General features: G+C 42.3%; 3 protein-coding genes across 3 annotated transcripts in view; 1 reads left to right on the top strand and 2 right to left on the bottom strand.

Moving 5' to 3' along the window:
- Positions 1-204: 204 nt before the first annotated feature.
- LOC128895578 (uncharacterized) lies at positions 205-8,752 on the bottom strand. Its single transcript, XM_054158303.1, has 5 exons — positions 6,322-8,752; positions 2,907-6,182; positions 1,475-2,373; positions 1,249-1,392; positions 205-1,166 (listed from the first exon to the last, which is right to left on the bottom strand). The coding sequence occupies exons 1-5, from the start codon at positions 6,551-6,553 to the stop codon at positions 945-947; spliced, it is 4,773 nt and encodes a 1,590-aa protein (XP_054014278.1). The 5' UTR covers positions 6,554-8,752; the 3' UTR covers positions 205-944.
- A 144-nt stretch (positions 8,753-8,896) lies between these two features.
- LOC128895574 (uncharacterized) lies at positions 8,897-13,528 on the bottom strand. Its single transcript, XM_054158300.1, has 3 exons — positions 13,185-13,528; positions 10,784-10,951; positions 8,897-10,166 (listed from the first exon to the last, which is right to left on the bottom strand). Exons 1-3 carry the CDS (start codon positions 13,237-13,239, stop codon positions 9,952-9,954), a joined length of 438 nt encoding a protein of 145 aa, XP_054014275.1. The 5' UTR covers positions 13,240-13,528; the 3' UTR covers positions 8,897-9,951.
- Positions 13,529-23,272: 9,744 nt separating this feature from the next.
- The window catches only part of LOC128895572 (uncharacterized), a 5,159-nt gene continuing 2,028 nt past the window's right edge, over positions 23,273-26,403 (top strand). Inside the window, exon 1 of the mRNA XM_054158298.1 lies at positions 23,273-23,489. Within this exon, the coding sequence (XP_054014273.1) occupies positions 23,429-23,489 (61 nt within the window). The 5' untranslated portion in view covers positions 23,273-23,428. The remainder of the gene's footprint in view (positions 23,490-26,403) is intronic.

Below are 26,403 nucleotides of genomic sequence, written 5' to 3'. Positions count from 1 at the left end.
ATGACCTACTTTCATGGCGACCGCGCGGGAAATTTAAATGCGCGAAATTTAAATTTAGAACTTCTTTATCACATTTTCATCAGAGTTTAGCGTTATTCGAAGGGTTTAGATGTGCTTTATAATTGTTTGTCAACGGAACATGATGTGTGAAAAATATCTGTGTTTCTTAAATAATTATTTTCTTCAATTAATTTATTTCGTAAATCCTTTATGCGTGTAACAGTACAATTTAATGTTATAATATTTCTATTCCTTTCATTGACCTGTAATTCTCATACACATCAATCTAATACACTCTTTGCATTGTGTATTTCAAGTATTCGCATCGCTTTTGTTTAATTCCAGTGAAACTTATCAAAAGAGGGTAATCGGTATGTTTTATTAACAGTAATTATATATTTCTAAACTTCAAGTCATTGGCCATCGTGATATCGTCGAGTATTCGTTATTGTTATTATTTCCTGTCGTGTAACATTAATTAATGTAAAAGGGAAATGATTGATTTCTTATGTTTAAACTATTCCATACGGGTGTAGCATAGTTTTCACGCATCGAAAGTCCAAGCGTTTAAACTTTCGCGTTTCTTGGGAAACAAATAAGAAAAACTTCAACGGAGTAAAGTTGCTTCGCGAAAGGGAACACGTAGAACGCTTATGATAATAACGATACGAACTGGTGCATGACTAGAGTGAGTTATTACGATGAACTCGAAAATTTACAGTGAATCTTGTCTACGAAGCGTGTGCTCAAATCAGTGCCATGCCTCTTAAACAAGACTCACTGCACTTGACTTCGCAGCCATCAGACTCGTAAAAATTCGATGCAATCGGTTTCTTCTCAATCTAATGGTAATATAAATTGCAGACGTGTAACGAAACTTCACCGTGAGTCACAGACACGACAATTCTTCGAACAATGTTCCGCAGAAGCGTGCAATAAGGGAATCAAACATTTTCCACGACCGAAGAAGACGGACTTCTCTTTGCGTTACCGTAACGTCCGGTCGATGTCTTTTTTCCAGCCGATTTAAATCGATTCAATACCGGCGAAACTTCTCTCGGACTACCGCTAATATTATCGAAGTCCCAACTGGCGAAATGTTCCTCGAATAATTCCTCCAGTTTCTTCGACAGCGTTTCGATCGTTTTAACTCGATCGTGATCGTTCTGCGAGAAGGACAAGAAAATAAAAAAAAAAAAAATGTTAAACATCGTGCAGGGATCGCTTGCCGTATAATAAACTACAAACCTTGTGATATAGTTTGGAATTATAAACGATACGACGAAAGTCTCGAACCGCGTGCTCTACTTTATGGTAAACTCGATTCTTCAGCTTGTACTCGACAGTTTCAAGGAACATTGGGCTCTTGATGACTGTACAATAGTCTTCGATCTGAAAGAACGTGTAGTAACTGTCAGTATAATTAATAAGAAATAATTTTACCAAATAAAATAAATATTGATCCTGTACGAACCGTGTGCGCAGAGGACTGGCTGCCGCCACTGTCTCCCGAAGAAGGGCACTTGAAGATTTCCGCCTCCTCCATTTGCCAAACAGTCCTATGTATCATCTCCAGCTTGCTGAGAGCAAGGGGGCTGAGACTTTGCTTTCTTTTGGAGCTGTACCAAACGGACCAACCCCGATCGCCACTTTTCCCCCCATATTTTCCGTCCAAGAACTCCACGCATCCGACGCCATCTTTCTTCTTCCCGTGCTTCGTCGTTGCTACAGTCTGCGACGTCGAGGATGGAACAATTAACGAATTCTCCTTCGTACCGTCGTTTCGCAACTTGAACTTGCCGCAGGACATTTCCTCCGCTTGTTGATCAACGACTTCGCAACGTTTCGTCGCCTTCTTCCCAGAACATTTCCGAGATCTGTTGTGCAAGAGGTAATACGACTTCTCTGGGTCCTTCCTCTGACACCTGCGGCCAGGAATCGGTATCACGGGGCTGCCGATCGCCGTTGCGTTAGCCGTATTCAATTTTCCCTTTTTGCCAAACTCTTTTCTCTCCGATTGCGACGAGCTTAGAGCTGTGCAGCGACGAACGGTCTCGGAATAAGTGGCTTTGCCAGCGACTCGTTCGAACTCCTCGGACGTTTCTCGATCGTTGTTCAAGATGGTGCAGCTTTTTCTGGTACAGCTCGTCTGTTGGAGGCTTTTAACCGTCGCAGTCGTCGTGACTGTCGTCGCGGCAGTCGCCAACGACAAAATGGGGGTCGTTTGCTCGTCCTCCATCGCCGAGCTGTTCGAGGATCCTGAACTATGACGATCAGAACTGTTTTCACGCCGCTTCTGCTTGTTCACCATGCTAGCGTTGTTCAAAGTTCTGATTAACCATGAGTCCGTCTTTACGTTCGTTTTACTGGAACCTGTTAACGGGTAGCTGCATAAAGTTTTGCGAAATTTAATGCTGGAAGAACGGAACGCGATATTTTCTTCTCGTTACGTTTGGTTCGTGAATCGAACCGTTTATACGTTGAATTAGCACACTGGGTGTTCTCAGCAACGTGAGCATCTGGAAGATCTCTGTTCAATTTTTTTTTTTTTTATTAAGAAAGGTGGACGCAAAACTTCCGATATTTCCGTTCTTCTAGTATTAAATATTAATAATGATTAGAATTAGTAATATTATTGGATATGTAAAGGAATACACTCATATTACTTTGAACTTATGTAGTGATGTAAAATCGCAGGTGGATTGGAAATATTTGAGATCTTTTGTATGGAGAACGAATTCGTTAAGAAAAATCTTCAGAATATATAAGGGCGGATCACGTGACTAAACTTGAGAGTCTGGGGTTAGATCTGTACAAGGTAAGTAAATCGAGCCACTGTGATCCCTGAGAGGGATCTAACAAGTCACGTGACCCACCCGACAAAACCAATGGAATCAAATGTTTACTATTTCTATTCTCCGACTGCAAAGTTTCATTGACGCTGGCGTCAGGGGAGAACCGACAGGTAGATCCGGAGTCATCCTCGGAAGCTTCGTAACTAGAAGCGCCACCCTCATCGTTGCCTTCCTTCAAAGCCTTTGAGATACCCTTCTGCAACTTCTCCTGACTCTGCGTTAGTTGCGTCTCCATTTCGTCCACAGCATTCTTGACATCCTCGCGTTCCTCGTCCGGGTCAGCTTTCTCTTTCTTGGAATTACCATCGTCCTTCACGTTCAACGCTTCCAGCAAGATCTCTGCCGAGGCGCAGGCTGCCCTCCAAGTGACATCCTGAGGAACCGCGTAGTTGGCTCCATCGGAGCGTTTCAAAATTCGGGGTGAATTCTCAAGGGAGAACGCTGGAGGTGGCACGATAGGGGTAGCCGGGAAAGGTAATTTCATCGCCGTGTTCACTGGGTTATCGACGCTTGGAAAAGCCGACGTCGTGGCTCGAGACACTGGCGTAGAGGAGGTAGGGACCCCGAAGGGTTTCTCCTTGTTCGCATAGTGACTTCGATGCGTGTTGGCGACGTTTCTAGCGGCGGAGTTGTCCAAACGACGGTTAGATCGTCTTTGGTGCCTCTTCTTAGGGACATTATAACTCCCAGGCTTCATGTACACTCGGCCATCTTCGGAGCTGTCGTACTCTTCGGGTACCTGCGCCTGGACGCGGTTATTGATCAAGTTGTACGCGTTCCACGGGGCGCTCTGAATGCTCTGCATGTTCTGCAACGTCTGGAATTGACGATTGGCGTCGATCTGCAGCTGCCTGATACAGTTTCCCAGATCCATCGTGGTCTTCGGCAACTCCTGCCGAGACTGCAACCGCGGCACGACGTTCCCAGCCTTCGTCTCCCCCAAATTCGCGAACGGCATCTGACGACTGTCGGGATTCCTCATGCTGGCGAACCAGGCTGACAAATTGGCGGTCATCTCTTCCGACGACTTGTCTGGGACGCTGGGCTCGATCTGGCTGAGCAATGTCATTTTATCTTTGGGGACTGCTGCCAGCTCCAGCTGACTTGTCGGCGACTTGCCAACGTACACCAGGTCAACGTTAGCCTTGTTGCCTTGGCTCTGGTCGAAGTTCTTCAGGCTCCTCTCACCGTAGTCCATCCGATACGAGGGGCAGACGGAGTAGCCAGGGTCGAAGGTCTCGGAGTCGTTGTTGGAGGTGAAGTACATAGACTCTAGGCTGATGGACGGGTTCAGAAAGGACGACTCCACGCGCGATAGACACTTCTGAGCGTAATTGTTCTCGTAGCTCTCGTCCAGTTGTCGCTGAAGCCTGAAGATGGATTCAGGGCTCTCCTGCGGCGCTGTCTTGTCCTCCAGGTACTCCTGCTTTCTCTCCTTGAACGTCCACTGCCGGGAGTAGTCCTGGTTGTTCTCCGTGAGCACTTTGCTCCGCAGGTGAAAGAACTCCGCGTTCAGGGACTGCGCCGTACCCTCCACCTTCGAGGAAGTGCAAGCTCGCGAGCGGAATCTGCTGCTGGCTTTGATCCCAGCTTCCGCGTGGCCTAAGAACATATCAGGCACGAATTTTGTACTCTTCACCTCTGCCAGGTTCTTGGCAACGGTCCACTTACTTCGCGATTTCGACTCCTTCGGGGAATGCTTCTCCTGGTCGTAGTGAACCCGCAGGCTTCCGTTAAACGACGAGTTCCGTTCGTTTTTCCTGTTGACGCTCTCCTGACGGGACAGATTCGACGACGGGTCGAACAGGTCGCAATTAGTGTACACGGAAACGTCACCTGGGAAGAAGGTTCCGAACGATTCCGACTTCTGTTCAACGTTGGCAAGGTCACTGCTACCTCCGACCTTCAGAAACGTCTGGACAATCTGGTCAAGCAGTTCGTGAGTGTTCCTCTCCCACGATTGGAAGCACCTGATCAGCTCCTGGTCGAACTTCTCTTCCAAACTTGGGTAGTGCTGCTTGTTCAAGTAGTTGTCCAGGATCAGCCAGCCGTTGCTGATGCGCAGCAGCGCGTTTATCAGGTCGCCGACGAAGACGTGATCCCCAGCGAAAATTGGAAAGCAGGTCGATGATTTCGTTACGGCAGTTTTAGTAGCGGCGGAGAGGTTTTTCAGCCAGCCTGACCTGTGGCTGACCTTGGAGCTGTCATTGAGGACAATCTCAGCTTCCGTACAGCCCCAGTAAACGATCTTCCTCAGCAATTCGGGATACTGGGCGCCCTCGATCCCTGAATCATCGGTTTGGATCGCTACCGACGCACAGGTGCCGTAATTCCTGCAGAAATCGGCGAACCAGGCGTTCTTGTTCGAGATGGTGTCACCAGCTCCACTGAACAGAGGAGCTGAGCTGGGCTTGGCCTTCGTCTCGTCCTTACAGAGCTCGTTCGAGGACGTATTGCAGAGGGCCGAGACCATTTTTTCAGCGTCAATGGCGAAATCGAAGCTGGCGGAGGACTCGTCCGAGTAGTGTTCTTCTTGGGTCTTCGTGGCTGCGATCGTTGGGGCTTTTTCCAGGGAGTTGGTGGAAGCTTCTTGGTTGGCTTCATCGGTGACAAGCTTGGCGTCGAAGAGACTGTTCGTAGTGGAGATTGCTTGAAACGGCCATTCGTAGCTCTCAGTCACGATCGGGGCTATCTGAGACTCCTCGGTGGTGGATACCTTACTTTTTGTGCATTTGAAGGCTGAGACGTCGTGGGTGACGCTAGAAGGTTTATCCCTCAGAGTGCCACCGTAAGCTACGTTTACTGCAGGATTTGGGAAGATCTGAGACTGCACCGGCTGAACAGGTCCAGTGACTTGGTTGTTGGTGTAACTCGAAGGTGTGTAGGGACTGAGGTTGGAGAACTGATAGGTCGAATGAGTGTTGACGGTTTGCAAATTGCAGTTGTTCGCTGAGATGTTGTAGTAGGGCCCATGAGACGGTTGTTCCGGTGGTTGTTGCTGCTGGGGGTTCTGTTGGTCTTGTACCAGGCAGTAGGCTGGCACTTCCGGTGCCTTGTAGTAGGGTTGAGGTACCAAGGCGACCCCAGAATTGTACTGGTCTCCAGTGAAGGTGCCGTGCGTGTATGTCGAGGATGCGACTAGGAATGAAGCGGTTGGAGCTGCTGGTGGAGCATTGTTCGTCGTTTGATCGTACACGACCAGAGGTTTCAGGTTGTAGGATAACTGTTGCTGAATGTGCTGCTGCTGCTGCTGCTGCTGTTGCTGTTGCTGACAGTACTGCTGATTTCTGACCAGTTTATTCTTCGGTAGCCATCTGTTGCCTTTGCCTGAATTTGTGGGTATTCGTAGGAGAATTTTAGAAAATTGAACGGTGTCCTTAGGTCAGACATATTATGGGGTTTACAGACGCAGGGGTTCACGAAACAGATCTACATTTGTCTAAATAATAAATTTTCGTATTTACACCTTGTATGTGCAAAGGAATAGGATTAGGTAGGCCAGCGTTACGTTGCGCTCCTGGATAGATACACGACGGATGCAAACCAGTTCCGCATGGCTGAAGAGTTAGCATTGGATTAACGATGGGACCATAAAGGATTTGTTGCTGCTGCGGATGCAGGAGCTGGGATGGCGTGGACGTAGATGGGATCGAGGATTGCAAGGATGATCGATTGGATCGTGCAGCTGTTGGGTGCATGATCCACCTAACCCCCGGATCAAAAAATGTCTGCGTCTGTTCCAAAAAGAAATTTTCTTAACGTTTATTTATCTTCGGGTTACCGAAGTAATGCGAATACGCACAGTTATTTAGTAACTGTAATTATATCTAATCAATCATATATATGATTAAAACATGTGGAGTGTAAAATTTGTGAAAAAAAGATTCATAGAAAACTAGTACTTTAAATACTTTATACTCAAAATCTACAATTTTATAACACGCATCTGTGCTACATATGCACACAGATATTATAGGGAATATTATTTATTATAATTATATTGTATCATAGAAAACATTCAAAATAAAAAGGTATCAACGATTAACGAATCTAAATAAATAGTTTCACTTGGCATCCCACGAAAAGACACGAATACTCGCATTACTTATGAGTTGACCCGCTCCGTCGCTGCAACTTCTCACGGAAGTCTGCAATTTGCGATCTTGTAATCGTCTACTGGTATATTAGAAGTTACCTATCTTTCTCGGCGTATCGTCAAGGATGTCGGTTCCCCGAGCGTCGTCGCAATATCGTATCATTTATCCGACTGAAATTAAAAAAAAGGTATTCTCGATAAGGCCGTGGCCGAAGGATTCGACCACGAATATAGCCGTTATGTCAGTTGTCATTTGCCTCTAACCTATGCGCACTTTTTCGCCTTGATTACTTACGATAACAAATAGATTTAACTTTTACCTAATGTCAGAAACGCTCTTTCAATTTTCCCGTGCAGATCAGTCGTGTTCGATGATTATCAGCGACGTCGAGCGACGAGGAAACGTCATAAGACGCGCCGCTGCGTCCGCGGCGACGTTGACCGACGAGCCAAGATCATTTTTAACTTTGAACAAACTCACAGGGAAAAGTGGCGAAGAAACGAACAAGATTAAAATTTATTAAAGTACAAATTCGCGATTAATGTTGGGCGAACACGACGAATTGAGTTTCTTGAAATCACTAATTCCTTTCGTATTAACGGACGCGGGTCTTAAGATATCCGTTCTTGCGCGACGATCACCGCGACAAACCGATCGGGATTCCTTACGAACGAGAAAGAACGAAAAGTATGTACATATTGATAGTCGAATGGTAATTCTACGAAACGGAAGAATTCAACGAACACCGCGATGAAAATATGGCAGATCACTGACTATTGGCATGAAACAAAATTATCCCTACGGAACAATGAAACGGGAGAAAAAATTTGACGTACGGTTCAGGCAGAACCGATACACCTGATTCGATTACTCGTTTACGTATATTTTCGTGTGGATGCGTAATTATAATCAAGATTAGAAATGAAAAAAATTAGAAGATAGTACCCTGTTGACCTTAAGTAATTCGTGATCATCCAAAAAATTCGAGATAAGGGAAAATAACTAATTCCAGTTTTTCGCAACGACAACCCTCAATATATTTTCCTCGCTTCGCACAAAAACATATAGTACAGATGTTTCGTTTCCGCGTTCCAATCAGCATGGTACGATGATTCTCGATAAGTATGCGCGTTCGTTGCGTACGTAATATCATTCTTAAGCTCTACGCAGAAAAATTGTCAAAGTGAACACAGTGTGACTACCGGTCACACCCTCCAGCACCTAAGTTGAAGTGTCCCCAAGAGGAGTTACGATCGCCAGGCTGTTTTTTGCAAAAATGTATGAAAAAACATACTGTTCCTGAATCCCTATATGGATACTCGGTAAAAAACAGTAAACATTCGACGATTACGTAAATTTTCATTTGTTCGAGGGAAGCATAATTGCTTTCAATTAAATGCACGCGATGAATCCAACGATATTCTTTTTTAGGGATGTCTCTTTGGGCCCGATTCGACGTTGGCCAGGATTTGTCTTCGCGACACGTACTCCGATGCGTTTCGTTTGAAAAAAAAACGGACAGGTGACCAGGAACAGCGTGCACATATTCTCTAAGCTGGGAGAACCGTTAACCCTAGGAGGACTTCTGGGGTCTTGGCTGACCCACGCGCGTATCTAGAATATTTATACCATACTTTCATCGTTTCGATTGTAACTAGCTTATCGATATATAGATTGTTTACGTGAAACCAGTGGGCATTCGGCGTCATAGACGTTGCATCCCCGCTATCACACCCACTGGCAGATGACCATGTCTGCATTAAATACTAGAGAAACAAGAAATGTAAATATTAGAACGTGTAACGAGTTACTTAAACTGTATATGAGTCGATAAATTCTTATCCCGAACGAATTAGTGGCGGGTTTGCAGTTAATGTTGGCAGTAAACACCACTTTGTAAACGACACGACGCGCATACAAATTAATTTGTTGTTTTATTTTGGGGGGGGGGGGGCGTTTTTTCCTGAAAACCATTCGACTCTCTTTGTGTGATATTAGGCAGGTATACATTTACTACGTGGTCGTTGACGTGTTTTCTCATCTTTCTACATTTCTACACATCCATACGTCCTCCCTTCTTCCTACGTCTATTTATCGTAAGCTGAAATCAGACCTGGGCACTCTTGAAACTAATAACAGGTTCGTTTATCTTACGATCATTTGAAATTGTTTCAATAATATGTTAATGGTTATTATTAACAATAATATTATTTTGAAGATTATTTATTTCGTTAAATTTAAGATAAAGTACTTATCTATAAATGACCGTATTGAAAATAATGATTCGAAATAAGTTACTTCAAGTAGTTACTTCTTCCTTTCATTTCAATACAAACTTGCCCAGGTCTAGCTGAAGTATATAAATATCATTACGTCTCTTCCATAGATGCTACGAATTCGTCTAACTCCAACCAGATAAGATTTAAGTTCGATGGGGATTCGAGCGAACCCAGAGGTGGTCAAGCTTGGACAGAAGTTCCTCCTAGGGCGAACCAATGGACAGGAGGAAGCCACTGCACCCTTTGCACATTTAAATTTAAAACTCCATCCCCTGTCGGGTGGCTCCTCCGTTCCCTCGAGTACATACTTCGAGATCGTCAGCATTCAGGACAACGAAAGCATACGAGTTCCACGATCATATCATTTTCGTCTAAATCCGAGGCCTCTGTGCCAAATGGCCCACCCTGTGACAGCACCTGGCTCCTAACCCTCGGTTTCCAAGGATACAAACGGAAAAGAACTCTGTTCACGGGGCTTTTCGCGTTCGAGGAATGGCTGTCGTGATGCTCCTCTTATCTGCGACGAGAGATCAAAAGGTACTTCCTCTAGAATCCATTGTACTGTCGACTCGTCTCTTTCCGTTTCTCGAGTATGCGAGGTCGATGCTGCGTGTAGCTACTAACGATCTCGAACGCATCCCTTCGTCGTCTGTTTGTTTTTTTTATTTTTATTTTTTTTTTTTTTGGGGGGGGGGGGAGAGAGTGTTAACATTCTTGGAGCTAATTGCGCATGTACGCCAGCAATACAGTGGCCAGAACACACGTCAGAATCAAGGATTTCGATGACGGAACGTTAGGCATGGCTCCGTTACAGTAGTCCGTCAGACACGAACAGACCTCTTGACGGCCACCGAAACCGCTTCGTTGGTAGCACCTCCCTTTGTAGTTCGACTCGTCCCATCCGCAACCCCTTATCACCCGGCTGTCGGGTGGAACTGTTTGGAACAGTTAAAAACGTTAGAATTTATTCGAGTTTATTTATTATTTATTGATCGTACTACTATCCTATACCAATAACGGATTACATTACTGTACTATAGTACAAAAGAGTTGGTTTAGTTTTTTTTATAATACTTCATTCTGGAAAGATGAATTATTTCATCTATTTCTATTCCATTTATTTATCGCGCTACTATCCTGTACGAAGGGCAGATTATATTATTATATTATACTACCGTAACGATGAAGTATATTTGAACCACGTTAGTTCCTACATTGTATTAGACGACACCAACTACCATAGCGAGGTGTACACGTATATACTAATCAAGCTATCGTAGCGTGGTCTGCAATACGTGGTGGCTTTCTATAGAATAATGAGGGTGCTGTATTAATCTGGGTTAATGCGGATAGTTTGCCGGGGTAGACTCTTGCATTACCAGTTAGCGTTCTAAAAATTCTGCCAAGCATGCTACGGAACTCATTTTCGTCGTAACCACTAATATTCCGAGTCTACGGTTGGTTAAACCGATTACTTGCAGGAATATTTGCTAAAAGCGCACGTTACACCGCGATAGCGATCCTACGATGAAACCATTTGCGTATTACTTACGTCCATTAACGCTAAACTCGATGACTTGCGTAATCTTTCGGCACATCGTGTACTTTGCGCCGTCCTTGAGATCGGAGCAATCTCTTTTAAGGGCATCCGGAGGATCCTTGTCGGCGCAACGACTGTCGTTGTGACTGTTACATATGTAACACTGCATCCCGTATACCCCTGAAAAATGGTGACATTTCAAAAATTATTCGTCGGTTCAAGGTCGAATTTATGTTCGGGAGCCAAGGCTACTAGTCGAGTTTCAACGTAATCGATAATGAGGTACTTGGGTATTTAAACATTCGAGTACTTGACGGTATTACTTATTTGTATATACTTGTTTGATATGATTAAATATATATATATATATATATATATATATATATATTTATTTATTTATTTATTTACTTATGAATTTATTAAATATAATTCCAATAAATTAATCAGACTTCATGGTAACTGTGGTTTATAGTTTAACCAAGTTACTGATAAGTGGGGTCAACGTGAAGCATAAACAACGGAGCGATAAAACGAGGGAATCAGCAGACAATTCCTGAACAGCTACGCTTAGAAGCACCTTATGTTTGTATGCTAATGTTCTGTGTTAACATGTGTGTGTATTTATGTAGGTCGATTTAATAATTTCGAAGTGTTTTCGTTTTTTGATAAAATTCCAGAAACGTGTCCATTCTTTTCAGACGGAGGATCATTCAATGATCAATTTTCAATTTTCAATTTTAACATTATGAATATTTTGTATGTTTTTCACATTTGCGTATGGTAAAATTCATCCAATGATCACGTTTAAACTTAATAAGCATTTCATCCACCTATTCCAATATAGTTTTCACCGGTTTAATACCAAATAAACGCTTGCTTCTCCTGTGCTTCAACGGTCATAAAAATCGTAGACGGTCGAGTTTATCGTTAAAACTGTAGATTCCGATGGTGGAAAGGTTCATCGTCCCTGTGACCCTACCGTGATATAAAAATCAATGCCCCAGAAAGACAACGGCGATAAGTTTGCTCCGCTTGTCTCCACACTTTAATCTTGTTTCTGCGATCATTCATAGCTCCATATCATTGCAGAGTGGTGCAAGAAGAGTCTAGGGTTTTCCCTTATAATTACTCTCTAGATTATGGTTATATAGTTAGCGTTTCACCTGAGGTGCTAATTAGATACTTCATGTATCCAGGAAAGTTCGATGGGTGGAGTCTATTTTTCGAGTACTACGCTTTCCAACCATTTACCTCGACTAATCAGACAATCATAATATTGCACACTTCCGTGATCATTGTTAAATCGGTCGCGATACTAATACTGCCGCTCGGACGCTCGACATCTCTCGAACGAGGAAGTAGCATGATCCACTTTCAAGCATATCGTCCCTACATCTATGAAACTCCGTGAAAAGTAACAGGTATCGAAAATATAATCAGCAATGCTCCAGATGATCATTATATACATTCTTTCGCTCAAATTTTGTCATTACGAGTCGTTATAGTCGTTATTATTGCCACGAAACCTGCGTGAAAAGAACTATGACGTAAGTCTAGGGTGTTGTCTGTTTACAATTTCCCTGTTGCCGAGGGTAGCCCAAGGCGGAAACTAGGTCTGAGAGAGGGACACGGGAATCGATAGTAGGTAGTCTCGCACACCAACCCCTGACGATCGTTGAACCTCGAGAACCCCCACACGGGATGTGTGTTGGTTGGAAATTTCGATAAGCGTTTTTTCCATGGAACCATAATTTCATGTTCGCTCTAAATCGATGATTGATTGGCATGGATAAGATTAATATAATTTTGAATTCTATTTCAACCACGAATGGGATTACTTATTCATGGTTGACCTACATTTGGAAATTTTTGGCGTGGCAACCAGCTGGAGCAGAGGCGGACAAAATTCTACCTTTTATACGTCTACAAAATTAAATTCAAGAAATGTTTTAACCTTTTTATATTTACTAATAGAGGTAAACTGAAGAGCGAAAATATTAGAACCATTTTTAAAAGTGTTTTGTGTATGTTATAGAAGGCTAGAAAGATTTTACTGTTACCTATATGTATGTTATATAATTGTAATTCGGAAGCAACTAATCTTCTGCGATTTCTCATACCGAACGTGGCCAGAGATGAAAATTCCTATTGATTCAAGCCTCCCCGTATAGCGGTCTTCCATTCCATAAAATAAAATTACTCCTCACTTTGCGAAACCCAAAGAGTACCCTTTCATACGCCATATAAAACTATAACCAATACCAGCGCAAAAACACCCCATAAGTGTAAAATTGCGCGCTATTCCAACCAACGGTAGCAAAGTTTAATATCGAACTGTTCCAGGTTCACGAAAGCACTTTTCGGGGCGGCCATATGGGATTTGTGACAGACTCGGCGACGCCTGGACGCTTACCATAATAACCGAGAACGACCATGAGGCAAACGACGAGGACGTGAGCACACTTCATGTTGGGGTGGTATCCTTGCACGATTAACGGGTATATCCTTTAACGTTTCGACGGACCCGTTTGCGATGGCGGCCGTTTAAGTGTTGCACGCGACCAGGAGGGTGAGAACTGGTGGGAACGAGAAAGAAAGAGAGAGAGAGAGAGATAGAGAGAGAGAGAACGACCGTTTCAGGGGTTGGCGAGGCCAACCATTCGGCCTCGAGAGCTGCTGATACACTGTTCACGCTCACGGTACCTCGCTCGATCCACTTTCAGCGCAAGCCCGCGACTAAGGCGACGATGTTCGCCAGCACCGAGCGGAACCGCGAGAGTACGTGATTGCGCGCGTGGAACATAGCCGATGGGAAGACGGGGCGAGACGCGCGCTTTAAAACGGGCTTGTCAAACGAACGAAGCCCAAGGCCCAAACCATCTAGCCGATGGTAGCGACAGTTTCGACGCTGATACCCTGATCACCGATAACGACTCTGTCCGAATCTTATCAATGTCGGTGGATTTGATCGATTATTCAATGAATGTTCAATCCTGATTCAGAATATTATCGAATTACTACTCCTTGCGATAGTAAATATTTGTAGGGAGACAACTAAGAGAAAAGAATTATTTATTTTACAAATTTACATTCATTATTGTTTCAACCTCTGGAGACGAGGGGAGATTCCATGGTAGCTTTCACGGCTGAATCAATATTTTCGATGGACCAAAGGAGAAGGGATGCTGTCCGAGATTGATTTTTGCTGTATTGCAGTGGTGGATTTGTATTTTATTTTGGCTGCATAAGAATGGTCCCGAGGAGAAATTCGGTCGATAGGGGAGGGTTGGGTAAGATGGTAACCGGTCTGTAGACTTGGAAGGTGATTCTGTAACAGGTGGCCAAACTTTAAGAGGGCATTGTGTTTGCTTTAAGGACACTCAAGGAGGTAAAGAAAATATTTTCTTTTTTTAACCAAAGATTATTGAATACACTTTCATGCGTCCTTTCCCCCTTAACTTCCCCACGAACGAATCTTCTACATCTGCATTTGCAGATGAGATTCGAACCGTCCCAGTTTCCGCCGATCGTCCTGTATGAAGCCTTCCAAATTTCATTCCACTCGGATGGAGAAAGGAATCGTCGAGTACCTTAACATGCCAACGGGCAATGTAGAGTAAGCAGGATGTCTTTTATTCGCTGATAACAAAAAAGTACGATTGTTTTGACGGGTAAGGCAGGACTGCACGTTAAATGGGGAAGGCCGTGGGCGGTACGAAGAGCTTTATGTTCAAATGGAGCGTAAAGTGGCGGTTTGGAACACTGTAAGTGGATAATATCCCTTTTCCTGTGACACACTGAACGTCGCGAAATGTCATCGAAGCTCGTGTAATATGTCGCACGCGAACAATATGCGGAAAAGGAATGTGGAAGGTACGCTGCCAAGTTGTCAGTAAACTTCTTCTATGTCATCCGCCATAACATAACGTGTTTCGTTTCTTATAACGATGGAAACTGATTGCAGACAGATCATCGAATTACATAATTAACATATTTATTAATTTGATGTAGAAAGGCGCAAACAATTTTCCATTGTTTTTAACAAAAAGTTTACAATCAATGTTATTTATATTCAACAAATTGGCGTGCACAATTGATAAATGTTCCGATGACAAGCAGCATATGTTAATTTCTTTTATGTATCACATTTACGAGTTCAATTCTCATCGCACCTCGCTTGTCGCAGCTAGCATTTAACATATTTAACAACACAGCGAGTCCCTGACACGTCTTCGATCATTACATTCTACGTGGTAAGTATTATATTTGGTTTGCGTGCTTCGTAGACCAGTGGTTAAAAAATCTTTCTTTTTAATAGAATAAATCAAAGGTGTAGCGTATATTTTTCTCACGATAGAAGATATAAAAATTAAATAAAATTCAACAATAAATAAATAAAATACAAGTCTGAATGAGTTAAGATTTGTGTATTGATCAAGAAAATGGTGAAACTGTTTAGCAACTTCGTGGCACGAGAATCGATTATTATAATACCCAACAGCCCCATTCTCGATCGAAACAACGATACACCGATCATGTTTGCAACGTTCACACCTGAGAAGCTTTCGCGCCGAGTAAAGCGAGGAATTGATAAATTAAACGCCAATCTCCGCGACGTTTATCAATGAGTTTAGAACCGCGTTGAATTACATAAATATTCTTATGTATTACAAGTCAAATAGGAAACAGAATTTCTCGCACCCGGTATATCGTCGTTTTCCAAGGTACACTATAACCTTTCACGGGATATTGTTCCACTCACAAAACCTATGGCACACGTCATCATCATTAATTAAGCAATACATTTTTTACATTATTGCAATTTCATTTCCCAGATTCGAAATATTTGAACGTTTACATGTTACATGTAACACGTAAAATGTAACATTCGATTCAGTTACTACAGAGACTGACGATGTATATGTGTTAAAAATCGACTGATAAGGGAACAACATAAACAAACGATGCGGATGAAACTGAATACGCTGCAAGTATTGTTGTTCTTGTTCGTTTTCCAAAGAGGTAAGGTTCGGGACGTAGATACCACGTTTGTCGATCGTAGATAATGCCAAATGAGTACTTGTCGAGCGAAGATGAGGCAGTGGCTCGGTACGTAGGAACGTAGTAGCCTACCTCGGATAACAGTAGAAAATGTTAACATAAAATGTTCGCTGCCGAATTTCTTCCTCCCTGTTCGATCAGGAATTAAACAAATATTTTTAAGAAAAAGAATTCCCTATTCAATATTTTTATTTTTCGCCGTTTGTACATCTTATGTGCTGTCGGTACACGCATGAAGAAACCAGAGCCATCAAGTGTTATCAGTGCAATAGCAAAGAGGACGAGGACTGCGCTATCAATAAAGTAGATACAAAGTACCTGAAGCCATGTCTACCCTCGCAAAGATTCTGCCGTAAAGCTGTATACATATGTGAGGGCAAACTTACGATATTACATCTTAATTTCCTCTGAGAGATAATTTTAATATTCAAACATTCATTTCTGAGTTTCTACAGCGATCGTTTCGGCGCACAGTGAACTCGCAATGGCACCGCGTGCGCTGAAACGATGGTTGACCTATCCCATCCATAGAAATATGACGTCCGACGAACACTGACCAATTTTATGTCTCTGCTTATTTAATTCCGTGAATTTTCAGATTACATCACGGATTCCCACGAGCACATAGTCGTTCGCGAGTGCGCGAAATGGCGTAACGCCGACACAGAATGTTATAGAGGTCGTTATCCGCGCGACAGTTATCAATTCGTTTGCGAGTGCCACGGTGCAGGATGCAATCGGTCCGGGAGATCATCACCGAAGACAACGATTTTTCTTTACGTTCTGTGCCAGCTAGTGCTCCTTCTAGTGTCAAGTCCCACTTGACTCCGTGAACCGTTAACATAAGTAACAACAATGAGGCAACAAGGACCAATATTTGGCAATGACGAAACAAGCGTTATTTATGTACGTCTAGTCTTAGAGTCACCTTCGCAACCTGGCAAACGTGACAATTAAATTTAAATTGAAATCCACCGTGTCGATTACAGGAACGTGTATGATCATTTCTTTCTCAAGCAAAAAGCCGTCGGAGCAATACAAAAAATACTATAACGCGAGTTATTTTATTAATTCTGATTAATTAATTATTAAAACAGCATGGTAAATGTAAGGCTAGGATATATCCTTCAGTTCGTGATCAATCTAGGAACACGTAATTATATTACAAAATTATTGATGAAGATCAAGTGATTATTTTGTTATATTATTTGCATATGTTGTGTGCACACATGATTAATGGACTACCAGGCACGATTAACTGTAAAGAATGATAAATGATCGATGTATGGTTGCAAATTACCCATCGAATTTATGATTGCCACTTTATGATCACGCTAAGTAATCACTGGCCAACTCCGTTCTGTAGTTATACAATTTTTAATTGTCGGTAGAGAGCAATCTTTCGCAGTGACACCACGAGGTTACGTTAGACATAAAGCATTTATTTATGAGAGCTAAACGCTCGCTCGCATTCATCACATCTCGAGCAACGAATAAGGAGTGCCGTCGGTTTTTTTATCGAACGCGGGACAAAGCGATCTTTTTTATCAGTGTTGGCACAGGCCCAAGCGAAATTTCACAGTAGTCCAGAACGACCCCAGTAAGTGTCGATTATACGTCTATTTATGCTTTGAATGTTGCTGATTTTGGACATTCCATAAACAGTACGCACGTGGTACGTACATTCCATGCATCTGTAATATCGTCAAGCGTATTATAGATTACGTGGAAGTTGTTTCTGTATTGTAATGGCTTCCAGGACGATGTGCCAAAGCTTCGATAATTCAAATTTATTTCCGTAATAATACATTTTCTATTTTCTAAGTAGGCATCGGGATCCTCTAGTTTTAATCCTTTAAACAATCCTTTAATTTTCAATATTATGCGTGCCACGACAATATGTCGAGACAGCTTCAACGATTCATATTTATCGTATCTATAATTGTAATTCCCGGAATACCCTGACAGAAATATACGGATTAATATAATTCCTGACGCGATAAAATGTATGTGTCACTCCTATTCAGCTGGCCTAGCCCCCTGTGGACTTTACGCGTCACCAATATCCGGATGACGTGGCAGTCGACGTCTTAATGACCACGAAGCAAGTTGTCCAGCCACTCCCATCGGACCCACCGCGAATTAACAGGAACAATCGTTCGACAAACGGTATTCCGACCCACTCGCCCACGTCATCCGTATTGTTCCCGACGGTTTGATGGTACCTTCCCTCGCAGGAACATTTGGACGACGTCGACTGATTTATCTGCGTGAGGAAAGTTTTTATCCGCGACTCCTAATGTCTCCCCTCGGCGTGTCCTCTCGGAAACAGGATACTTCTCACTCTGGAAACGGTCCCACGCAAACAGAGCCAAAGTAATCGCTAACATGCGTATGTGCGTGAAACAAAATGGCTCCTGTACCTCCTAAGGGTGAGTGAGGCGCCAAGGATGCGTAAAGTCTATCGCACACGAGCGTTTCATTCGGAGTTTTGCTACTGCCAATGTCTCAGCAGTTTGGTCAAAGAATGGCTCTGTTCGTCAAAGCCTGAAACCGTAAGGTCTTTCACCTTGATGGTTCGTCTCTTTAGCATTCTCTAACTAGGCATCGAGATCCTCTGTCTTCAATCCTTTGAGCAGTCGGTAATAGAAAGCTCCCTGTCGGCAAGGCTCTGTAACGTAGAACATTCTGTTGGTAAGACAAGTTGCTCGGCAGATAATGAAGCATGCTCCGTCGATGAAGTTTATAGCCGATCATTGTTCCGCATTATCGGTAAGCCAGATCAAAAGAACTTTTTGAAGTACTGCCACGAGAAATTGATCTACATGTTGCTCCACATTTCGGGGAACGTTCTCTATATCGAAAACCACCCTTAAATGAAACAGAATTTGATGTATCGAAGCTACTATTCTTTACAATCTTTTCCTAGATATAGATGAAATATTTTATAGAAATTCTGGTGAAATCGATGCGAACCACTTTTCTCCTGTCAGTAGCAAACCCCATGCTGGTGTGCCACGTCCCTAAAGGCGGAGGCTCGGTAAGATAAGAAGAGGCAGTTGGAAGCTAAGGCCTCGTAAATGTCTTCGCATCGCGTGGCGGATAATAATGTTGCCGAGGGCTGGCTGCGTCCAAGATACTTCGCAAATGTAGGTGGTGCGCACGGTCGTTCTTCCTCGTCCTTCATCGTTCGCAACAGCGTCTCCGACCCGCCTTCGTCGATGGTATTATTACTATTTGGGTCGCGGCAATGTGGCGCCGAGCATCCTGACGCTCTACGGACACTTTTCACCAGCCACACTTTCATTATTGCGCGTCGACGATTCCTGCTTTCGAACTGCCGTCGGTATTTCCAGGAACGCGCGCACGTGCTCGTTTCCTGATCGAACATTTCGAAAACGGAGGGAATAACCTTTCTGGTATCGAAACGTCGAAGAAACGTTCCCAGGCACGCGAATCCTTGCTCACGATACATTTGCTTGTATTCACAGGTGGGAGTGGGAGAATTCGGATACCTGGAATACTTAAGAAAATGACCATTCAGCTTGAGAATTTAAGCAGTTTATCATTAGAAACATTTTTATTTCATTATTAGAATCAATTGTAAATAATTCAGAATTCAATCAATTGAGTCAATTAGTTTGTTCCCCCTCCTTCAAAGATACAGGTGTGTGTACGATAAATATCGACTCTTTTCTTATTTCTCGTGCTTCGTAATCGATTGCTTCGAAAAATGATTTAGTGAACTATTGTAATGGTTCTACTCGTTACTGTACCACGTTTCGACCAATTAGTCGAAACTTCGTTTGCTAATGAGTGGCGTAAAAACCCTCGTTGGTTCGAAATTCATTGATTGCGCGCGAAAATGATACTTAGCGCGCGTTGAACGTATGCCAAGGTTGTTATCTGCATTATAGGGCGTCTCCTCCCCCTCGTGGATGACCCGTTACTACTTACAATAATGGATACCACAACGCTGACACTTCCACGGGGTAAGATTTATCGGTTATGTCATGATGGCTCGTACTGTGACTTACGAAAAAGATGCTTGGGTCGTCGTAAGCATTAATCAGACGCGATTCTTGGCTGTAAATTTGTACAAATTTTGAGGACAACTTTCGGACAAGTTTCATAACACACGCACGGGAATCAGCAAATGGATCCACGATGGGTAGAATGTATTTTTGGTTCAAATAGAAGTTTCCATAATCTCGTTTGTTATTTTTCTTTCGAAGGTAGTATAAACTTAATTCAAACTTGTTCTGTAAAGAACTCTTCTCAATCAAATTATCACTATTGACTTAAATTGACATTTTAATGGCGATATTTTTGTACAAAAATTGTAGCTAAGATTATGGGTGAACATTTTTGATTTATTGACTTTTATTTTTAAAGATAAAGATGTGAGAGTAAATTCGGAGCGATGATGCTTGCTGCTTTTTTCTATGATTGTATATCTGTTATTAAAATAATTCTGAAAGCTTAAGTACAGTTTACACTTGATAAACGATCAGGTGATATGAATCATAGCTGATAACAAGTACGTGCCTCAGCTAGTTTCAAGAACTGTGTAACATTCTGAATATTTTTTTGCACCACCTCGTACGCGACGGCCATATATCATTTGCGCGATATAAATATGAAAGGTTTCGACAGTGCAGCGCTAGGATAACATTCAACCGACGAGACATTCGACAAATCGTCCAACGACGTAAAAGATTTCTTGAGTCAGTGTATCTCAACCATTTCTGGCTCTCGACAAAAAAAATTGCATGAGAAGTTTATGATCTCCAGAAGCGACGGCGAATAAATACGATGCTATATTTCGTTGAGCTGGAGGACTAAGAAGCAACCAGCAAGAAATATACAGCAACAACAAAAATAGAAGTCCACCGCAGGACTCTTGAAAGCCCCCCAAAAAAGTGTGTAATCTAATTAAAAGGGCGACGAGAAACGGAGAAAAATGAGGAACGATCACGTTTTCACCGAAAATCATTTAAACTGGAAAGGTGAATGGAGAGGGGAGAAGAGACACATTAAGATAGATCAAAATACAGAGCATAACCGCGAGCAGAGAGGAAGGATACCGTGGTGGATTCTCTTAGTAATTGCTAAACCCAAAACTGTGAGCTAGACGGCGTCGTTGGCGTCCTGGATGGGCGCCACGGCGCCGGACGTCTCTCGTTTTCATCCTTCTCCATCTTCGTTCCCTGTCTTTATCAAAACGTGCTGATTCTCGAAAGAACCGAGTCTACGCAACTACGAATCCAAACGTGTTTCCCTGGCATCATAAACAAAATGGCTGGAACACGATTGATGATGTTCCCTGATGTGGTATGGGGAGAGGTTCGAGACGAAATAGCAAGAAATTCAACTTTTTCCCTCATTCCAGCGAAAAGGAAAGATTTCTTCGAGACGTAGACGCTTTAAGTGAGAAAGAAAGAGGTCATAGAGCGAATCGAAGGCGGGCAGGGTGTAATACGATGAATTTTTATCGCGCTGTTGAATCGCACAGCGAAATTATATCGGATAGGATTATATCGGGATAAATCATAAACGTGAACGCAAAAGTAGAACGATTCCGGTTGAATGGTTGATCGAACGTTCGAAGAGCTGAGTTGTTTACATGAAGTGACCGGGGATATTACTTTCGACCCAAATTGGCTCGCAAGGGGGATTTTCAAGTAGAACAATAGGGGAGAATTGGGGGAGGAGGGGTGGATGTAGATTCCTGTGGTTGCCCGTGGGGATAAATGTGTTTATTCTGTGTCAACGTTCCGTGGTAAGTTGAAGGTCTTCTTCAGGATTGTATACATAAAGAATTAACGAAAGCCTGATTATAAAATTAAATCAGAATACATGCTTGAATTAAAGCGATTATTGGTACGTTTCAGAAAATATTCCGATTTTTGATATATTATGTCATGGAGACAACAAAAAGTAACTGCAAGCGTGATAATTTATGTTCTACATCGTTCTGGAAATTATTGCATTCCTCTGTAACAACATGATTGTTCATTGGACACAAAAAATTCCATAAATTCAAGTTTAATAGCGTCGTCATTGTTGAATCACTTCTCGTTAAAGATTTCTTGTTAAAGTAGTCTGGTATAACTTAAACGAGCTACGAGTTAGAACAAGAATTGCTCAACTGACTTTAACAGACAATAAATAAAATACATTACATGCAATTTAGCTATGTATCGTATTATCATGATCTTTAACTTGTATTGCTTCTGGTAATCTTACAAAGTAAGTTGATCTCTGCTCATCGTCGTGATTATAACCGTCGCAGATCGTGAAAATCTGGTTTGTGTACTACTACGGACGTCGGCGGGTCTAGTTAGGCTAATAGACTATTAACGTTCTACGGTGTGTCCACGCTTTCCTCCCTTCGTTAATTGCCACCACCGCGATTTATAAGGTATCCTTCAACTCGGCTCGCTGCTTCGACGAGGAATCGAATTCAGAATTCATATCAAACTGTATTCGCTCGGTGCATTCTCCACGTGAAACGAAGGTATCGAAGGAAGTATCGCGTTAATTCAGCTATCGTTATTCTGATCGTTGTACGGGAGGGTTTACACGACTAAATAGGCCAGCTCGGGGGCAACATTTTTGGCGCTTACGCGGTGCAACAGGTGCATATATCGAAAATTATGCAAATATTGGTGGGGCTGGCAGATGGTAGAGTCGCGGGATCAGGTGCATTGTTGTTCTGTTGCCCTAAGTGTCACAATTATTACAGTCATCACAATCATCATAATAGTCACAATGGTTATAATGGTCGCAATCTCACAATCGTCACAATAATCATAGTAGTCACAATAGTTATAATGGTCACAATGTCACAACAGTCACAATTATTCTAGCCTTCACAGTAACTGTCTGATTACCCCATTTTTCATTAGACCATGCGATTGACACACGTAGAGTCACAACAGTAAATGCATCGCTATTCTACAACCATAGCACAAGCATCATAATTATCGCAATCATCGCAACCGTCACAATCATTCCAGTCATTCCATTAAACATCCAATCGTTCCATTTCCCCATCAGATATGCCCAATCCCTACAAAAACGTCCCACCATCCCTTCCACACTCCCTCGAGACGCAATCGTTCGGGGTGAAACGTGAAATTAGCTAGTTGTCCAAGAATTGGCATCCATATTCCGGCGCGGCGTTTCCAGAAAAGTAAAGTAACCATGTGTACACAGTGCGCACCGAGGGAATTCGGATGAGACACGTTGAACGCGGCCGCGGTTGATCCACACCCAACGATCCAAAGCGAGGGGATTTCACGCGAGGAGAGCGGGCAAAAATATCTACGCGTCTTGCGCGAATACGCGAGTCGTCGGTGGTTGAGCACGGTTACGCGGAAGGGGATGGGGTGGGGTGAGGGAATAGCAGAGGAGTGGCGTGGCGAGTGGCGAATCTCGCAATCTCGTACTCGCGATCAGACCGTGGAGTCGACGACAACCCTTCCAACCGAGCCAGTGCTTTTCTCTCCGTCACGCATCGCAGTTGCGTTCCGTTTGCCCCCTGAAGACGAATTTCTACCAGAGGAAAACCCGCCACGCTAAACGAAAATCATGTATCGAAGGATTCCAGTGCTAGTCGTCGGTCTCGTGCTCGTTTCGGTGGCCCGTTCAGGTGAATATTCAAATTATACACACTTTTCTACTTTACGAACATTTCTACACTTACTTTTATTTCTTATTTACTTAGTTTTTGTTGGAAACCGGTGAAATTGGTGAAAATTAAAGGAGAAGCTTGCCTAAAGCGATAGGAGAACTTTACGAGGGTCTTGCTTTTCAGTGGTCGGGGAACGTTAGTGGTCAGACGTGCTCCACCACTTACGACCTGTTAGAGTGCTTTCAGCAATCGCATTTTGAACGCGTCACGAGTGGATCTTCCGACAATTTTTAAATTGTACTTTTGCAACATTTTTTGGAATCGGAAAGGAAATTGATCTTTCCAGCGGTTCGCGCGAATATTTTTTGATAAAACGGACCTGAGCGCGACTTTGAACAAATGTAAACATAAAGACCGACGGGGACGGTCAAAGGATTTAATATTCGCGGCGTAGCACGTAATTGGAAATCGTATATTGAAAAGAGGCTCACTCTTCGAACGATTAGAGTAAACAATTGTATGAGAAGAACGAAACATGTCGCGAAATTTTGGTTGTGTTATTATTGAAATTTGTATTATTATGGTTTACATGAATTCGATCACTGAAATGATTCACAGTTAGCGATTAGTATGATTTATTTGACACGTATGTAGTTTGGGGAAAGTTCCTCGCGAAATGTGTTCAAGTAACTGCAACAAGTTACCGACCGCCTGACTTATTAAACGCCTTACTACTTCAATTGCGGAGAAACTTGCTATACTTTCGCTACTGTAATCTTCGATCTCAGATAAACGGAAATTTATTCTCTTCAGATTCTTCTCAATATATTTTTATACTAAACGAAAATTGTAATAACAAATATGCATTTTTTTAACTCGGAACAAATAAGGTATCAGCTCGAAGTACAAAGATTTATTAACGAATAATTGCTATTCGTTATTGAAATATAGTACTGTTTCTGTGAAACCATTGGTATATTTTGTTTGTTTAAACGTGAATTTTTGACACGTTTGGTTGTTTCATCGTGATACGTGACCCTAACTGTTACAACTTTGGCTAAGTACGAGTGATCAAGGAGGCTCCGAGAAAAGGTCAATTGTTAAGAATTAACGTCAGTGTTCAGGCCTAACCAGTTAGACGTTAATGCAAGATTAAACGGAGCTCATGACATATTCAGGCTTCTCGAGATACTGCAAATTGTCTTGAATGATTTTTAAAAGAACTATTAGTTTGATCATTTCTTTTTTCATTTTCCTGAATAGGAATATTCATCACGATCATATGTATACTTATTTAGTAATTACTGTTTGCATGATTTACTCTAAAACTTGATTTTCACTACATGTATTTAAATATTTATCAATACAGTAATATTAGTGTTCTTAAAAAAATTAAAAATTCTTTTTAAACACATTAGAAATTAACTTGGCCATGTAATAGTTCAGTAACTGTTATCTCTGTGATTACGATATACTCAGATGTTTACAACTCTGCAATAAAATTTAATGACAATTAAATGCTGTATTTGATGAGTACTTGACGATATATAGAGTCGTAGAATTTTTAATCGATTTCGAATAACTCCAATACCGAAAAATAGTAGGTTAACTGCAGTTTGTCGAATCGCGACTGGTTGAAGCTTTTCAGAGTGAGTAGCGTCGCGACTCACGGCGCCACGACGCCGCGACCCAAATAGTTAACTACGCACTGTGACTCGCGAACGCACCCTAGTACTTCCAATCGAAGTGGAACGATATGCGTAAATTAAAATAGAATTTTTCAATATTTTACGCGAAATTCAACGTCGTGTGTGAAGTTCAATATTTTAGATAAAATTCAATATTCTATATAAACTTGCTATGTACACTGAAAAATGTAAATATGCATTTACTAACCGATTTTAATTTACCTAGAATGAAAGGTATTAGAATATTAAAATAACATTGTGTTTACGACGTTACAATTCCTCTATAACCGACAATGATAATTACGAAAGTAGTTCGGACCTCACGAAATTCCTGGATGGATCCCGCAAAGTCTCAGGGGCTTCGTCGAGGACTCTTTGTGAAATGCTGCTTGTTAAGTCATCGTCACGTTCGAAATAAAAATCACGTAACGATCATAAGTTTCCCGCGGTGCTTTTTACATTTACCTTTTTAACACGAATAAAATATTACACGGAAAACCTTGTCTCCGTCCTTGGATACTTAACAATTCTAATTAGGACAAACAAGGAGGGGAAGAATTATCTTCTTCGCCATCGCTCTCGATCGCAATTGTTCGAATTCTTTCCCAGGTCGCTACAGAACCCGTGTATCTGCATTCGGCACACACACCAAGCGAAAAAGAAACTCTGGGAACTTGCTGGCGATCATAAACATTCTCGCGATGCGAGAACACACTCCATTGGTTAGGTAGAATTATGTGATGGCCGACAGGGAAACCCCGGCGTCGCGGGGGCGTCTACCAGGCGCCAGAGTGAACAGATTATTTACTCCTTCCGGGAAACAAAGAATTGTTGAATTGAAATGGACTATAATCGAGAAAAATGGCTGCTACATTTTTCCAAGAAGACTTTCTCACAGTCAACGTCTCGCAGACCTTACGTCTCACTTTTCTGTTCGCGATTACCAACCGTAGGATTTACGATGCTCGTGTACGATTCGGTAGAATTTAGTTTGTCGGTGGCAAGAAGTTTTCTCGAGCTGTTACAACGTTCGCAAATTCTCATTTGAAATTTTTGTATTGTTGCATGAAATGGAGAAGAAAGGATGCAGATTGAGCACTTTGTCTTTTATATCTACGAATTTGAATATTTAGATAAAGAAAGGAGGATATCGTTACACTACAACATTGGGACATTTAATTATGTGAGATTTCATTACTCGATACGTATCATAGAAAAATATTCGTTTGGACTAATTAGAGTAG

Source organism: Hylaeus anthracinus, unplaced genomic scaffold, assembly GCF_026225885.1.
Source record: "Hylaeus anthracinus isolate JK02 unplaced genomic scaffold, UHH_iyHylAnth1.0_haploid 5, whole genome shotgun sequence".
NCBI lineage: Eukaryota > Metazoa > Arthropoda > Insecta > Hymenoptera > Colletidae > Hylaeus > Hylaeus anthracinus.
Note: the sequence above shows the minus strand (reverse complement) of the source record. Positions and strands in the feature narration are given on the sequence as shown.

What these genes read in the sequence shown, in the direction of transcription:
- LOC128895578 (XM_054158303.1), bottom strand. Translation starts at nt 6,553, where the DNA reads ATGCACCCAACAGCTGCACGATCCAATCGATCATCCTTGCAATCCTCG. An exon ending in TATTCCTTTGCACATACAAG is followed by an intron (nt 6,183 to 6,321) that starts GTGTAAATACGA and finishes CCACAAATTCAG; the next exon opens with GCAAAGGCAACAGATGGCTA. An exon ending in GCCAGTCCTCTGCGCACACG is followed by an intron (nt 1,393 to 1,474) that starts GTTCGTACAGGA and finishes ACGTTCTTTCAG; the next exon opens with ATCGAAGACTATTGTACAGT.
- LOC128895574 (XM_054158300.1), bottom strand. Translation starts at nt 13,239, where the DNA reads ATGAAGTGTGCTCACGTCCTCGTCGTTTGCCTCATGGTCGTTCTCGGT. An exon ending in GGTCGTTCTCGGTTATTATG is followed by an intron (nt 10,952 to 13,184) that starts GTAAGCGTCCAG and finishes ACCATTTTTCAG; the next exon opens with GGGTATACGGGATGCAGTGT. An exon ending in CGAGTTTAGCGTTAATGGAC is followed by an intron (nt 10,167 to 10,783) that starts GTAAGTAATACG and finishes TGTTCCAAACAG; the next exon opens with TTCCACCCGACAGCCGGGTG.